Here is a 17726-nt window from a genome sequence, read left to right as displayed (position 1 = left end):
GAGCCAAAGAATTAATCTTGCCCTAGGTGCATTCTTAGTCTGTGAGTATGCCCTGCTGGGGGGATTCCAATATAAGTTTAGGATGCTGCAGCTGTTGCTTGTATGCTTGTATGCTTTTTCACTTGTTCTGAACCATCAGTCGCTTTCCATTCTATTTTTCACTAGTTCTTGTATAGGAAATGAACAGTTAGTGTACAGCTGCTGCATGTTCTCCATGCTTCTCATTACTTTGTAAACATTTTCATATTGCTCTGAATTGTCTTTCTTCCAGACTGAAGAGTCCCAATCCATTTAATTGTTCATTATTTTCTAAACCATAACACAATTTGTATTAGTTGTCTCTCTCAGGAAGTAAATTAGTCTATAGAGCAGTGAAAGGAGACCATTCTATACTTTTGCAGTCTCTTGCTTGTGCTTAGGAAAGGTTTTTTACAAGCCACTGATTTTTTGTCTTGAGAATATTAAGACTTCTGTAGAGCTTTACAGGCACATTCTGTTGGGAGGTAGAGGTAACAGCACTAAAATACCAAAAGACTCACACTTTCTTAAGTGTTGCAAACCTGAAAGCAGTGCACACTGAATACTGCCAGGTTGTGTGTGAAGGATTCCCTGCTGCCACCTGCTGAAATACTTTCAAACATTTTCAAGTGGGTGCAAGTACAGACTACTAATGAAGAGGTTGCAGTATGAAGTTTGTCTGTATAGACTTAAATGTATAAGTGGTTTTTCTTGCATTCCTAGTTCTTAAAATGTTGACAGGGATTAACAATTTCTCTGCAGCATCCTCAGATTCAGAAAAAATCCCAGTATATCAAGTATCTTTGCTGTGATGATGTAAGAACTCTGCACCAATGGATCAATGGCATCCGCATTGCTAAGGTAATGTCCTCTAGGCACTCTTTCACTGTTGTCACGAGTTGTCACTGTTTGTCTGAAACTATTTACAGCTACTTAGCAAAATACGTGATAAAGCTGACTTCCCTCTGTTCAGCTGTTCTGAATGTGAAATGTACAATTGTACATACATAATTCCCTAGCATGATACAATAATTCAGTAATTGGGCTCTTTTTCCTTGTTTCTGCTGTACCTCTGTCAAATGATTAAGTTCTAATGGCTAGATTTTGCCAGTCCCCTCACAGATTTTAAGAAGAATGCTTATGGGAAAACAGAAATGCAAAACTCGAGTTGTTTTTTAAGATTTGCAGAATGGCTGAGTTTATTCATTTGCCCATTTCTTGCTCGATGCTGTCTCTTCTAGCCTAAGTCAGCTGTTTTGCCTTCAGCAAAAAAACTAAAAAATTAGTTTCCTGAGCTCATTAATTCAGAACCTGTTGTTTCTGTTTGGGGAGAAAAAAGTAGCCAGAGGTGGGACTCAACAGTCTGAAAAGATTACAAAGCCTGTACAGTGTTTGTCATGTGTTTGTCTTTTTGCTTAGTATGGGAAGCAACTCTACATGAACTATCAGGAGGCACTGAAGAGAACAGAATCAGCATATGACTGGACTTCCTTGTCTAGCTCCAGTATCAAGTCAGGCTCCAGCTCATCTAGTTTGCCAGGTAATAATGTGGTCTGTCTCATAATGGATTTAATTACCTTTTTTATCATCCACTGTCTGGAGACCTCAAGAGAGACTATTGCAGGAAATAGACTTTTTCTTCGAAGTCTTTATTGCTATGTTTAATCTAAAACAGAAACTAACATAATGTGTAATATATATAAAACCTAATTTCATTATGTGACTTGCAGTGGTGTATGTATTTGGAACATACAGTACTATCTTATTCACCTCCAAAGAATCTTTTTCAGATACTGAGGAGGGGAAACTTCTTTTCAAATTCCTGAGCCCCTGTCTTCACCTATTTGAAAAAAGGAATCAGATACATTTTAATGATGCATAGAAACTTGTGTGTGCAGCACTTAAAGAGCTTTTATTGACTGAAAATTTTTAGAATTGTAAAAGGCGAAGATCCAAACAATCTTTTTAGAGACAAATTTTGAAAATACTTCTTCTGTCCCTCTGTCAAACTGTGTATGCCTGCAGTAATATCCTCTTTACTTAGCATGGCTGGGACTAGTTATTTTGTAGTACATAAGTTTAAAAATCAAGGAATGGTTTATATAGTCTCATTTCACCGTGCAAAGCTGACTGGTGCTTTGACAGGTTATTCTGAAGCCTTAGGGGCAAGTTTCATTCTTGAAAACAGGCTCTTCTGTGAAGTAAACAGCCTCTGGAATTTTTGTCCATTACAGATACAGGTGAGGAAGTAATGCTGCTGAATTGTGATGGGTCAGAGAGTAGCCCATGAGAATGAATGAGCTAAGCAAGTTCAGTCTAACTAGGAAGGTACCATGTTTTTTCAAATGTAGTGCAGCTTGCCAGGTATACCAATAAATTCTTGGTTAATGACCATTTCTCCATCTAAGCCAAGTGTTTTTCTGATCAACTTTCTTTTTGTGGGGAAGCTGAACCACAGCTCACGAGCCATGCGTGTTCTGCCAGAGCTGCAGTCTAGCCTGTGCCTAGGTGCACCTTTTCCCCAGGTCAGCATGGAACTACACAGAAAGCAGGTGCCAGGCTGGATAAATTGGTCTGATAGGGGCTGCTGCAGCTTTTTCAAGATACTCTGTGGACCTGTGTGTTCCCTAGTTACAGGATGTACATCATTCCTTTTGTTCCTTGAGGAATGGAGCAGTCAGAGGCAGACTACTGCCTCAGCTAGCATTAGTTGCTTGTCCTCAGCCTATAGCCAGTGTTGGTTTCTAAGGCTGTGCTGAGAAGGAGTGCTGGAGAGAACAGACTGGATGCACTGCACAAAATGGGCAGCCTGGATGTGAGGTAGAGGTCATGCAGTAGTCAGGGGTAGCAGTGTCCTTTGGTGGGATAATGTGTTTAACAAGTCTGACCAAAAAATGTCAGATACAATTGCATTATGAGCATGCTGACTTTACTCTTACATTCAGAAAAATATGCTAACTGTTTCTTAAATTTCTTCTAAACAGAATCTCAATCAAATCATTCTAATCAATCTGACAGTGGAGTTTCTGACACCCAGCCAGCTGGACACGTCCGTTCCCAAAGTATTGTCAGCTCCATGTTCTCTGAGGCCTGGAAGCGAGGCACTCAACTGGAGGAATCCAGCAAGGTAACAAGAAGACTTTAGTTTGAAAACCAACGCCCAACAAAGTTTACAAGGCAGTGATACCTCTTCCACCTCTGTCTTGAGTGGGGTTTCTTCTCTTTTTGCTCTGTATTTGATGATCTTTAAGGTGCCTTCCAACCTAAGCCATTCTAAGATGTTTTCTATGTACACTGCCCTATAACTGTTTTTTTCAAAAATCAATTCTTAGGGGGATTCAGCCCTGGAACCTTCTGTTCTTGCTTTTATTTGTGTGTATAGCAGCCCTCTGTTCTTTGAAGGCATGATACAGCCCTTCCCATAGAATCATAATAACTAATGTTGAATAAAGACAAAATAAAAAGATCAGCTGTTAAGAAGTTGAATTAAATTCTTTCACTGAAGTCTTTCTCCAGTTAAATAGCCACATCTTGCCATTGTAAAGATGTGAACATTATATACTCCTGAAGTCAGGTATATGAGTTACAGTCCAGGAGGTTCCTCCAGTGCATTGATGGTAACTTCTTGATGCAATTGGTGGAGGAGGCAACTAGGAGTGGAGCATTGCTGGATCTTGTCCTAACCAACAAGGAGAGCCTGGTTGAAGCAGTGAAAGTTAAGGGCAACCTTGGGTTCAGTGACCATGAGATGGTGGAATTCAGGATCTTATGTGGTAGAAACAGGATTCCAAGTAGAATCAGAACCCTGAACTTCAGAAAGGCCAACTTTGCTCTCTTTAAATAATTGCTGTGGGAAATCCCATGGGACAGGGTACTGGAGGATTGAGGGGCCCAGGATGGTTGGTTAATATTCAAGGACCACTTCTGAGCTCAGGACTGATGCATCCCAATGGGAAGGAAATCAAGGAAGGGAACTAGGAGACCAGTGTGGTTGAACACAGAACTGCTAGGTAAACTCAAAGGGAAAAGGAGAATCTATAGATTGTGGAAGAAAGGGCTGACCACTTGGGAGGAGTATTAGACTGTTGCCTGAGAATGCAGAGAGGCAACAAGAAAGCTAAAGCCTCCTTGAAGTTAAACCCTGCAAGAGAGGTTAAGGACAATAGGAAGGGCTTCTTCAGATACATAGCAGATAAAACTAACACTAGAGGCAATGCAGGCACTGCTGAATGAGGTGGGTGCCCTGGTGACAGAGGATACAAAGAAGGCAAAATTGCTGAATGTCTTCTTTGCCTCAGTTTATACAGCTGGAGGATGTTCTCAGGAGCCCCAGGCCCCTAAGGCCACTGAGGATGTCAGGGTAAAGGATGAGTTTGCTTTGCTTTGGTGAGGACTGGGTTAAGGATCAGTTAATGAGTCTGGACATCCATAAGCCCATGGGTCCTGATGGGATGCACCCATGAGTGCTGAGGGAACTGGCAGATGTCATTGCTAGGCTGCTCTCCATCATCTTTGGTAAGTTGTTGGGAACAGGAGAGGTGCCTGAGGACTGGAAGAAAGCAAGTGTCACTCCAGTCTTCAAGAAAGGCAAGAAAGAGGATCTGTATAACTACAGACCTGTCAGCCTCACCTCCATCCCTGGAAAGGTAATGGAACAACTCATTCTTGATGCTGTCTCCAGGCACATCCAGGAGACGAGGCTTATTAGGAGCAGTCAACACGGCTTTACTAAGGGGAAGTCATGTCTGACCAACCTGAGAGCCTTCTGTGAGGATGTAACCAGATGGATGGATCAGAGCAGTAAACAGAGTTTACCCTGATTCCAGGAAGGCATTTGACACCATCTCCCTCAGCATCCTTGGAGCTAAACTGAAGAAGTGTGGCCTGGCTGATCAGGTAGTGAGGTGGATCAAGAGCTGGTTGAAGGGTAGAAGCCAGAGAGTTGTAATCAGTGAGATGGAGCCCAATTGGAAGTCTGTTTCTAGTGGAGTCCCTCAAGGGTCAGTACTGGTTGGACCAACCCCTAACTTTCTGTGATTCTACAGCTCCCTGAAAGGAGATTGTAACCAGGTGGGGTTCGGCCTCTTCTCCCAGGCAGCTATCAGTAAGACAATAGGACATAGATTAGGCTCTGTCAGGGGAGGTTTAGGTTTAGGAAAAAATTCTTTGTAGAGAAGGTGAGCAGACATAATAGGCTGCCCAGGGAAGTGGTGTATTCTCCATCCCTGGAGCTTTTTAAGAAGAGACTGACTCTCTGGTACTCAGTGTCATGGTCTGGTAACCACAGTGGTTGGACTTGATGATCTCAGAGGTCCTTTCCAACCCTGATGATTCTGTGATTCTATATGTATTTAAGAGGTTATCCAGTACTATGGTCAAAACAAAAGTACTAAAATTGATAGCAGTTGTGGATTGAGGCAGATTTAGTATCTTTTGTTGCTGTTTGAGAGTTACAAAGTATTTTAACCTATTGAAGCCTGAGGCTCAGGTTCTTTGTGGTTTGGTTAGTTTTTCTGTCCTGGTAATTGATTGGTGTACTCCTGGATTACAAACACAGCAGAATTGACACTTAAACTGGTTTTTTGTCAGGTTCAAAAGAATTTCCAGATTCCTTAACAGCTGTGATGACAGTATTAACTGCAGCAGTTACATGTGGAATTACTTTGTCAGGATGCTGTGAGAAGCTATCTTCATTTGTGTCAGTTTTGAATCTTTCCCAGACCACATGTTAAAGCTACAGTTAGTTTTAAAACTTCAGGTCACACTACACCAGGCATTGGTGCATCAGATAAATAACTAAAGATAAGACACAACATCTCATTCTCAAATCAGAAAGCACATCTGGCACAATGTGAAAGGCACATGTGTGCACTCAGGATTTGTAACCTTTCTGTAGTTACAAAAAATGTGCCTGCTAGCTTGGAAATTGTCTGGTTCTAATACAAATGCAGCACTTGGCCCAGGAATGTAGCTTGTTAAATTGTGATCCAAATTTTTCTGTTGCATGAGTGCATCACCTGGTGCATGTTCATCAGCAGATGGCTTGTGTATGGGTACAGGCTGCATGACTTCTGCAGGAGTGGGATAAATGCACAAGACAGAGCACTTGAGTCTGCCTAGCAGGTATATGACAGAGGTGAAAGAGTACTGCCATGAGACCTAGAATTTTTTGTGTCCTTAAGTTTTGGTTTTAGCATGAAAATCTTGCTGCTCCCCTCCCTATGAGCTTTCAAAGAAAAGTTTTAAGTTTACAGCAATGAGGTTACTGTTCTTAGCAAATCTGAATGCTTCTGGCAATTGCTCATTTAAATAAATCTCACAAATTTTTATGTTATCTGATTAAAGCCATTGTAAAAATAAAATGTTCAGACTGCTCCCTGTTCAGAGCCATCCATGTTTCAAGATTTCATCAAGTGGAATTCCTTTCCTATGCTCAAATCCAAGAAAAGGTTTATTTCTCTTCCTAATGCTTAACAGAGGTGAATGGATTTCCCCTAAAACTTCCAATTAATCCAAATTAAACGAACTGTGTAAAATTATAATTAAAAGCCCTGTTAAAAAAAATCTGAATAAATTGGCAACAAATTTACCTCAAGGGAACTATGTACGTTTTTCATCCTGTTCAGATCAGGCAGTGGAAAACTTTAAACTGTATGGCAAGAAAGGAAACAACAGTGTTGACAAAAATTATAATTTACATTAAGAAGTAGTTGCAGTGTTGGTGAGGCATGCATGGGAGATTAGCCTCCAAGCAGTTATTTTAGCTGTAGTTACTCCACAGTGCTTTGGTGACAAAGGTGGCTTCAGGAGTTGGTACAGGCAGGTTGCTGCAGGTGACAGAATGGGGACTTGTCCAGAATGTCCTTTCCCCTTCTGCAACAGCTCTCTCCATTCTTGTAACTCATGTCTCATCCCCTACAGTGAACAGGGCAGAACAGGGCAGAACAGAGCATAGTTTGGCTCAGCAGGGAGAGGACATTGAGGCTGGCAAGCAGACAGAATGATGTAGAGGTTGGGCAGTAGTTAACTGCTTATGTTAAAAATGGTGAATTCTGCCTGCTTTTCACTCATTTACCAGGTGCCAGTAACTTCATAACAGTTTCTGGAAGTTGAAAATATGACAGACCACTCAACCTCAGTATATTTACTGAAATTTGCTAACCAATCCAAAAGCAGCTGGCATAGGAAAAGAGATGGCAACCAAACAAAAATCCCACAGTTGTTATTAAAAAAAAATAGTTCCAGATAGTCCTGAAGATGGATGTTAGAAATTAATTGATAGTATACAGTAAGTAATTTGAAGACAGAAGGACATCATTAAAAGACCAAACAAGGACAATGATCTATTTCAAGGTTCTTCAATAAAGAAAGTATCACTGCATATATTTCTGGTTGTGAAAATTTATTTTTATCCTGTGGAGGTGGAAGAGGCTCCCCCTCCTGAAATGCACAATATTCCTTTCCCTGTACTGAGTATTTATTTTGCTCACTGTGAAAATTGCCATCTTCAGTGGATATGAGGAAGATTGCTCTTTGTTTCAAAAATTTAAAAAACCCACCTTTCACAAAATGCAGGTAGTCTGTCCACTTCCTATTTTGAAAGATTGCTGTTTCCCCAAGAAAATTCTTGCACATTTTTCACAGTTGGGCAGTGAAGATCTCATTAGGTCTCATTTTGCTTCTTAGATTTGAGCATGATTTTCAAATGGGGTGCTCAAACAGGCATCAAAATATGTGCTCATTGTGTGTGCTTCAAATGACAAAAATTCTCCAAGGTCTTACCATTCAGGGATAGCTTTTCTCTTATGCCTCAGTCTCCCTCTGTTTTATGCTGCTTTTATTTTTCCTCTTGCCTTTTGCTATCTCAGGTGTCAAAAGTGAAGCTCAGCACACCTAAGTTAAGAACACCCGTGGTGCCTTATACAGGGCACAGTTAATGTCAGGTAGTACTACTTGAAAATTCATTTAACCTGTGTGATTGGGAGAATGGTAATTTACAGACTAACACTTGAAAAAGATCAAGATTTCTCTCCTGTTTTGTTATGTGAACACCTTGATTTAGCTCCAGAACTGTTGTTACACTCTTGCTTTTCAGACCTAATGTGACAGGTAGAAAGGTACAGCCCATGTGTATTGTAAATCACTGTTGTTTCTGACTCTAATGCTTTTGGTTTCTTCTGCACATATAGAAAGTTTGTGCACTTGTGTTTAGAACAAAGAAATATGCAAACCTGCTCATAGAATGCAAATGAGCTTTACTGGTCTAACTTGAGACAAAGTATCTACTAATGAGGTATATAGGTAGCCAGTGTTGGTGTTGCATTTCTAATGCATGTCTCTATGCTGTGCACTGTGGAATTCACAACTTGGCTTGTAGCCAAAGCACTTTTTATTAGGAGGATGTTTATAAACTTGAGAAATGTCATTATCTTTTTAATTTTCAACAGGAATGTCACTTACAGGTTTAGAAAATCAATTTTGCTTGAGCAAAACCCAATGAGTAGACTAAAACACTGCCTGCTGCTTTCCCATTGCTCCTGCCCTTAGAGTCAACTGCTCCCTCTTTCCTTTTTTTTTTCTGTTCAACATAATAATTGCATGTAGCTTTACTTTCCCAAGCTAACTTTCTTTTACAGATCTCTACACATTTCCTTCTGGGCAAATGCTCCTAGGAAACCTCAATGCTCCCTCTTTTTCCTCAGATTTTTTCCTTTGCCAATCTTGGATATCAGAGAATATGGAGCGAAAGGCTCTCAGTGGTATTCCTGCATAGAGCTTGCTCTTCACATGTTTTAGAGCAGTTTAGGATTTCTGCATTTTGTAAGGCCTGTGCTAACCCCATAGTCTCTTGCTCTCTCTGATGTCCTGTCATGGCCTTTGGTGCTCTGGGCAGTGCTGTCTTAGGGTCATTATACTTGCCCAGAGGAGAACCAGTAACCAGTAGCTCACTGGATAAAGATGCTTACCCACAGAAGTGATGAAATGGGTGTATTTTCATCCTGACATTCAGCCTAGCTTGGAGTAGGTTTCATTGATTCTTGCCGGCTCCCCTCCTGGTCAGGCTGCATGGTCCAGGCTTGTCAGGATATGAAATTATCTCCTGTGGCACTGTTTTGCTAATACTTCCTGCATGGTGTAATATGCCATTTAATTTTTAATGACAGGCACATTTAGACCCTGACTTTATGATCTCTTTGTCTCTTTCCCTCCCTCCCTCCCTCTCTCTCTCTCATTTTCTCCTTCTCCCTTTCTACTTTCACTAAAAATCCTTTCCCCCTAGGCCCGAATGGAGCCTGCAGGTCGGCCCTTCATGTCTGTCGCACCTCCTGTGTCACCACAGACAAAAGTGGCCGCTGCGCCCTACACAGCCTCCCAGCCGTCCCCTCCACTGCCCCCTCCTCCTCCTCCTCCCCCGCCACCCCCACCACCCCCTCCTCCACCTCCACCTCCCCTCCCCAGCCATGCCGCCCCATCTCTGGGCTCACCTGCCACCATCTTTGTCAAGTATAGCACCATCACCAGGCTGCAGAACGCTGCCCAGCATGGCGGGCATTTTCCCAAAGCTTCTGCTGCTCAGCAGGCTGTCCCGCCCCCCACTCCCTCTGGAAAGCCCCAGATCCCGATGCCCCCCAACGGGGTCATGCCGCCTCCCCCCCCTCCGCCTCCTCCCCCCACACCGGGCTCGGCCATGGCGCAGCTCAAGCCAGCGCCTTGCGCCCCCTCTGTGCCGCAGTTCACGCCGCCGCCTCCACCCCCCAAAATCCACCAGGTTCAACCAAATGTGAGCCAGGCCGCTGCCACCGCCACCTCCTCACTGCCACCGCCACCTCCTCCCGTGCCTGCCCCACCACCGCCCCAGGCACCCCCAAAGCCTGTCATGGCGGTGCTCCCCCCACAGCCTGGTGGGAAGGCAGCGTCACCAGGGGCCATGCATGTGTCCCCCCCAGGGCCAGCTCCCTTGCCCCTCACAATAAAGAAACAACCAAGCGTCACGTCTCCCCAGGTGCCTCCGCTGCCCCCAACCCCTCCTGGCCCTGCTCCCCCCCCAACATTCCCAAAGCAGCAGAGTTTCTCTGTAAAGCCTCCTCCATCCCCTCAGTCCCCAGTGCCATCGGTAGTGAAGCAGATAGTTAGCCAGTTCCCACCTCCTCCACTGCCACCTCCCAATGAGCCCCAGCCTCTGAAACCTCTCCCCCTGAGTGTGGCTCCACAGTCACCTCCAGCAGTGAAGGCAAAGCCCAAATGGCAGCCCACTTCTGCTCCCTCTCCAGATTTCCCCCCTCCTCCACCAGAGAGCAGCTTAGTTTTTCCTCCTCCACCTCCTTCCCCAGCTTCCTCTGCAGGTTCTTCCCCCCCTGACAAATCAGGGTCTCCAGTCAAAAAGGCCAGCAAGACGTCAAGCCCTGGAGGGAAGAAACCACCTCCAACACCTCAGCGAAACTCCAGCATCAAGTCCACCAGCTCTGCTGAGTACCATGACTCCAAGAGACCTTCAGTTGACCGCCTTGTAAGCAAATTTGCACATCCACCGGAGCCGTCAGGGTCTCCTTCCAAGGAGTCATCACCTCCTGCAGCCCCTCCAAAGCCAGGAAAGCTCAACCTTTCTGGGGTGAGCCTGCCCATCGTCCTGCCTCAAGGAGGGATCCCACTCAAGGCTCCTGCTCCGAGTTCATCTGGGAAGGAACCAGTGGTTGAATTCCCTTCACCACCATCTGATTCAGACTTTCCACCACCACCGCCTGAAATAGATCTTCCTCTCCCACCCATCGAGGTCCCATCTGTGTTTTCAGGCAGCACCTCTCCTAAAGTTGCAGTTGTCAATCCCCAGCCTCAGGCATGGTCAAAACCGTCAGTGAAAAAAGCCCCACCACCCACCCGTCCCAAGCGGAACGACAGCACCCGACTGACGCAGGCAGAGGTCACAGAGCCACCGGGCTCAGCTGCCTCCCAAGTGCCCACTTCACCCAAGTCCAGCCTTAGCGTTCAGCCAGGGTTCCTGGCAGACCTCAACCGGACACTGCAGCGCAAATCCATCACGCGGCACGGCTCCCTCTCCTCCGCGCGGGTATCCAGAACAGAGCCCACGGCCACCATGGACGACATGGCCCTGCCTCCGCCTCCACCAGAGCTCCTGGCTGACCAGCAGAAGATGAGCAGTTTTGGTGGCAGTCATATATCTGGCTATGCAACATTACGGAGGGGGCCACCCCCTGCACCTCCCAAAAGGGATCAGAACACCAAACTGTCACAGGACTGGTAGCCGAGGCGCCTGGGCAGGTGCTCCCCGTGACTTGTGGGCCTCTACATGATCTTGGAGAGAATGTGGGCATGTGGATGATATTCCCATAAAAATGAGGTGATCTCAAGCTTTGTAGCTAAGGCTAAATGTAAAGACACTCCCCCTTTCATGACTGGGCCAAAAATAGTTGGGGGCTTCCAGGTGTTACTATTTTATTCAGAAAGGTGGGTAGAGAGGCATTAAGTTATCCTTTCAGTTTGTTTTGCCTTTCATTTAGATTGGACCAAACCCCCATTTTCTTACTTTTTCTGCATTTAGGGGAGGGAGATCAATTTTTGTAGTGTCTGTCCATGTGAGACATGTTTGTGCATGTATTATAAGTGTAGGTATATAATATATTGTGATACACTTTGTCACAATTACAGAAGTTAACCAGAATGTTTTTGTAGAACCGTATTTATTGTTTCAGTCAATATATTTTCTAGAATTGGATGCTGTAACTAGCCAAATCTTACCACAAAGGTGAAGATGTAGGGGGCACTTTAGAGAAAGGAAAAAAAAGAATCAAACATGCAAAAAAAAAAAAAAAAAAACCAACAACCAACACAAACCTCTTGACAGTTTGTTCTGGGCAAATGGTGCAGAGCTGAGTTGTTCTGCTAGTAACTATACATTGTCCACTGATTGAAAAAGTACAGACACAACGTACCAAAACATTCTGGTCATAGTACTACTGAAAATAAGTGTGTTCTGTGGAAGAAAATGGATTTTTATATATAGTGGTCTGGAGTGAAATATATTTATACTATAAAGAGCCTCCCTCTCCCTTCCAAATAAGCTTAAAAGTATACACTGCAACAAATCATTTCAAAGTTATTTGTCCATGCAGTAAGTAGGATATATATTATCCATTCTCCATTACGACTTTATAGTAGATTCAGTCATTTGTTTCTGTGGCTCAAAATGAATATATTTGTATTAACCCCTTCTGAAAGCTGCCAGGACTCCTGCAGTTGATGAGAACCCACAAGGCTGACCCATGCCGACACATCACTTGTATATGTAATTGTTTCCCTGAATGAACAGGTAGGTTTCTGTAGAGAGAATTTTTTTCTCACACAAGCATACACAGTGTACAATCTCACCTTGTATATACTGGATGAAAAAATGTATTATCTTTACAAAAAACAAGTGTCTGGAAATATTTAAAGAAAGTATTGTCTGTAATTCATTAGAAACTGTCAGGAACCTTTCCCTTCTAGAAACAGAAGTAAGTGGTAATTTTAGGCCATGCAGGTGGGAATTCTCTCTCATTTTTGACCCACCAGCAACTTTGACCAATGCATAAACAAATTACAGAGTTGTACTTCGGCAGTAAACGGAGAAGACTGGGGGGGAAAAAAACCCAAAAGACAACAACTTTGAGAGGCAATAGCACTTGCTAATTAATTTAAGGGGCCTGCATTAGTAGGAAGTAGATTGCTGTATTTTTTTGTTTGCCACAGTCAATCACTAGATCAAGTACTAGAGTCCTTTTTCTTGTACTTCAGTAGCTTGGTTGCACAGTCTTACCCCAGGTATTTGGATGCTGTGATAAGGTGGTGTAGTTAGCTTAAGTGGTCTTACGTATACCATGCATGTCCATTACAGGGTAGTGGTACACAGCCTTTGTAAATCTAACTAAAATACTTGGACTGTACCTACGCCATCTCTGGTTGCTACAGCTTTCCTCATCACCATGGGGATACTGTCAAGGCTCAGATGGCAAATGATTTTACTGTTTCTTTACCATTTTTTCGAGAGCAGATTTTAAATGCTCTCCTTCCCCCAAAGAATATGACAAAGGACATAGCTTGACCTGACAGTATCCTCAAGCGTGTAAAAAAAGATATAAACTGATCTCTCATTAGAATAAGTCAGTCTGATAGCTATAAGAAATATTATGACAATGTCCCCTACTACTTTTTTTATAAAGTGTTTTTTTTTTAAATCCAAACAATAAAATTAATGTTTTTGTGAATAATTTATGAATAGGAAAAAGTTTTGCTAATTAGAGGGGGGAAATGACACGTCTATAACTATATAGTTTTTGATAAGTACATCGTGAAAATAAAATAATTAATGGTGCTGTCTCTGCTGACCTGTTTCATATGATTTTTTAAAGATCTGTTTCAGCACCTCTGGAAATTGTTTTACTATTTCAGACTAGTTTTTTTGAGCAATAAGAGTATATACCATTGTGTGCATTTTTAAAGCATTGCTATAGCAAGGCACTTGTTTGTATCTTTCAAATTGTTCACAAAGTTTCATTTCTACTATTTTTGTGCTTATAAAGTGTCCTTAAAAGCATTTGCATTGTTGATTTTAAGCATGCTCGGTGTAGCTGGCAAATAACTTCACAGGAAGATTGTTAAGCTATACTGCAGTTCATAGGTGCTGTAATTCTCAACCTTGTCCTCCTGCTTAGGCAGCTCCTGGGGTTCATACCCACCAGTGGTGCAAAAGGTGTGCAGATAGAGTTGTCACTCTCCAGCTGTTACGAGGTTAGGTGAGTGGACACATCCTCCTATTCCCTGGCAAGATGCAACTGGGCTGGTGCAGTGTGTGCTCCCAGAGCAGAGCAGTCAGGGAATTCTTCTTGCCCCATCTGTTTTTCTTGTCCCTCCAAGGCAGCTCCACTGGTGCCTGTCAGTTCCAGCCCATTTTCTTTTGTTCATTCAGTGCAGGTAGCTCTGGGCTTTGCACTCAGCAGAGTCATGTTTTGAGTGGGGTTTGTTGAGAGACGTTTGAGCTTGGTGTTCTCGTTTTCCTGTGCCTAAGTTAATTGACTGCCGCAGGCTGCTACACAGCTTGCTTGGAGACAAATTTAACTCTTTAAATCTGCAGCAAAAGGAATGAGTGTTGGCAGGGGTGGCACCCAGTATTCCTTGTTACAACTTACTTCCTAAGCCAGTGGTGATAAAGCAATCTAGTCAGTTGCTGCAGCTTGCTTTCTCTCAGCTGAGCACTGAAATTTAGCTACGGTGTGTTTCAGACAACTGGGCTGCCTTTTCAGCTTATCAGACACCCTCATTGTAACTTGCTTTTCCAGTGTATTTACTGGTTTTATGACAGTAAATACTTATGCCTTATTTACAAGTAAGTTATTTTCCCCCATGTGCACTTGTCTCATAAGTGCACCATTATATTTATTTAAACAGAAAACAAAGGGGCCAGATCTCAGACACATAGCAAGAAGCTTCCTCCTTTTTTCGTTTTGGAATTATTAAAATGAGCATGTGAGAGCTGAGCTTTCATACTCAGGACACAAAGATAGCAGATGCTTTGATCCTAAAATACTAAGAGTTGAGTTGTAGTTGGACTTCATGATCTCTGAGGTCCCTTCCAACACAGCCAATTCTATGATTCTATATAATGTGATGAAGTGTGTGGCCTTTGAGACTTGTTAAGGTAAGTGTTGGGGAAAGCCCAGCTGCTGCAAGGGCATCTGAGAGTATATAGCTGCATTTATTAATGTATTCCAAATTTGGTCTTCATTTTCTCTGCCATGCAGCACTATCCACCTCTGTGAGCAGCAGGGTCCTTCCTGTCCAACCGCATTTCCCCTGCCTGCAGCACAGCTGTAGTAAGCAGGGAGTCAGGCATCTTGGACACTCATAATTGAGGTCTGGGGAAGTTTTTTTGGAGGGAAAAGCTAGGCTCTTATATTGGTACTAATCCTTGAGGAGAAATTATTTTACAAGAACATATGTTCTAAACAGACTACAGGTAACATGTTTGAGGTGGACGTGCTGGGAATTCTGCTTAGTCTTTCAAAAACCTGTGGTTGAGGGGGGGGCTGTGTACAAATCTCAAAATAATCCTGTTATTTTCTATGGAAGAGGAAACTCCTGCTTCACCCTGTGCAGTGGTTTCCTCCTGCAACAAACCACTTTCCTCCTGCTTGCTCTGATATGGTGCATGACTGCAAAGCCAAAGAACTCCTCTCCTGAACTCGTGAAGGTACCTGAATCTCTTTGGTTTCAGCTCTGATGGGAGATCAGGTTTTTCTCAACAAGTGCATTTTAACATTTTACTGTTCTGGACTTGCACATTTTAAGGTTTTTCTATTTTCTCCTTTTTGTGCCCTTAACCAACCAGATAAGTCAACTCAGAGATAAAGAGTGGCCAGTTTTCCTCTGAGTTAAAATTATTTTTTCCAGTTAAAGGAACCAAAAGTGCCATTTCAACAGCAGAACGGCAAAAGAGAAATTTTATACTTATTACAGAAAACCACATAAAACTAAGCTGGTTTACTTCAGAGGTAACCATTGCAGGTAAATTTGTTCCTTATTCAAGATTATAAGTGGGTCTTAATGTATGACTAAAATACACAGAGTCATGTTATAATCAGTTGCACTCCAGGAAAGCAATATAAATTCCTGACAAAAAAACCTGAGGGTGCAGCCAGCATGTGCAAGATTGTGGGTTTTTTCCCCCTTTTCTCACTGTTAACATGTAGATTATCTACTTGTAACAGTGCTCTTTATCAGGGGGTGAGGGGAATCTTAATGCTTGGGGGAAGAGATGTTTTTCCAAAGCGCATTTGTGGCTCCTGGTGTTCAGCTTTGCATTCCCTCTTATGATCAGGGCAGATTCCAAACCCAAGGATGTAACACTACAGGAGACAGTTTCTCTTACATGTTCTTGTAATGTACTGGTGGGTTTTAATTTTTTGTTTGTTTGTTTGCTTTGAGTAACTTTTTTTTCTGAAGTCTTTTTCAATTAAAAAAAACAACCCACCCATGAAGACTTACAAAACCAGCGTTATGTTGCACTCACTAATATTGTGATCCAGTGAGTCACAGGCTGTGTCTGGTTTTGAAAAGTTTAAGACACTAAACTGCAAATGAGGTGACAACACGTGCTTGTCCCTCAAAATGATGCCACGAACACTGGAAGAACAGTGATTTGAATTGCTGACTATTTGGTGCTCTGAGGCACAGAACAGGGCAAGGACTGAGTGAGCTTTCTGTTCACCAGGGTGTGTGAAGAGCTGAAGAGCTCTAGGGAAGCTGGAAGAACCCGAGGAAGAGGAATTAGTGCTATATGCACGATCCCCCACGGCAGGGATTTAGTGAGGGAAATAATTGAGAAGGAATGTGAAAACAGGTTTTTGGAAACCACCCCCAATTTAAATGCTTAACAGGGACATTTCTTTTAGAAGGCTTAGGAATTTAACCGTTTCCTACAGTGGAGAATAATTTCCTCCCACTTTCCCCAAGATGCCAAAGATGCATTCAGAGCTAATTTCAAGGAACCAAGATGTGCTTGGAGCAGCCTCTATTGAGGCTAAGTTGACAGGAATTGCTCTGCAGGGCTGCACTGTTACCGGTTGTGCATCTCTTGCCTTTAAACAATGCTGATAACTGGGTACATCTGCAAAGGGCCAAGGCAAACAAACTTGAGCCTTTCCTTTCTGCTGATTTGGTGCAACACTATAAAGGTTGGACTTCTAAAAGGAAAAACAAAATGCTTTGTCAGAAGTTGGAATTGGAAATTTAAAGTCTCCTAGTGGACTGCAGCAGACCAGAAATTTAACTGGAGCAGCAGCTTGTTTCATGGCTTACACTAATTGTTAGCAGCCACTGGTGATACTCTGTATAGTACTGGGGATGCAAATGTAAGAAAAAAGTGTCATTGCAATGATTTGTCTGTGCAGCAAACTTGTGCTGAGTGCTGTAAATATATTCATGTTTACTGCTTTAAAAAAAAAAAATATTGCACATTTTATCTTTCAGTGGGATTGCCTCCCCTCCTCTTCCCTTTCCAAAAAAGAAAAATCAAAGCTCTTTTAGACTGATAGCTTCAGGTTGGTGGGAGCTTTGCCATATTATAAATATATATAAATATATATGTATAAATATACTTTTTTAAGCATGGGAGAGGACAGAAGAAATACTACATTATAGAGTACCCAATATAGATCATTATACAATGGAATATGCACAATTCAATAAAGATGTAATTAAATTTCATAATCTGTTTTAATCCTGTCTTGACATTTTCCTTTTTCATAAATTCAGAACCCAAGTTGTGGTCTCAGGGCATCAGTGGTGCTCCTCAGTAGGATGGCCTAGAGGTTACCACTTACATGCTCACGCTTGATAAAACTGCTTTTTTATTGTTCCTTTGCACAGTTCTTTCCAGTGGGTCAGTACCACTAACACGATGCACACCAGTCACAGGGCTAAAGAGGACCCAGTGTGAAGGCTCAGCTTTTCCACCTGCCTCCTTCCTCAGGCATGCAGGGTCCTGTACAGCTCTGCTCACACAAGAAGAGCTGATGGGTGGTAAGTGTTGCTGTGGTCCCTTTCTGGTGTCTCCTGGAGGCATTTCAGTTCTGTTCACCACTTCCTGGGCTATGCTCATCAGTCATCAGCTTTCACAGCAGAGATCTGGGACATTACATTAGTGGTGATTACAGGGA

The 17726-nt window shown here is 42.9% G+C and overlaps 1 protein-coding gene across 1 annotated transcript in view; it reads left to right on the top strand.

The window, feature by feature from the left end:
- RAPH1 (Ras association (RalGDS/AF-6) and pleckstrin homology domains 1) overlaps positions 1–17272 on the top strand; it is a 94397-nt gene extending 77125 nt beyond the window's left edge. The window contains exons 12-15 of the mRNA XM_030454034.1: positions 781–879; positions 1438–1558; positions 3003–3145; positions 9299–17272. Coding sequence (XP_030309894.1) covers positions 781–879; positions 1438–1558; positions 3003–3145; positions 9299–11278 — 2343 coding nt within the window. The 3' untranslated portion in view covers positions 11279–17272. The remainder of the gene's footprint in view (positions 1–780; positions 880–1437; positions 1559–3002; positions 3146–9298) is intronic.
- The last annotated feature ends 454 nt before the right edge of the window (positions 17273–17726 follow it).

Source organism: Calypte anna, chromosome 7 (assembly GCF_003957555.1).
Source record: "Calypte anna isolate BGI_N300 chromosome 7, bCalAnn1_v1.p, whole genome shotgun sequence".
NCBI lineage: Eukaryota > Metazoa > Chordata > Aves > Apodiformes > Trochilidae > Calypte > Calypte anna.
The sequence above is the reverse complement of the archived record's forward strand: the minus strand, read 5'-3'. Positions and strand labels throughout refer to the sequence as shown.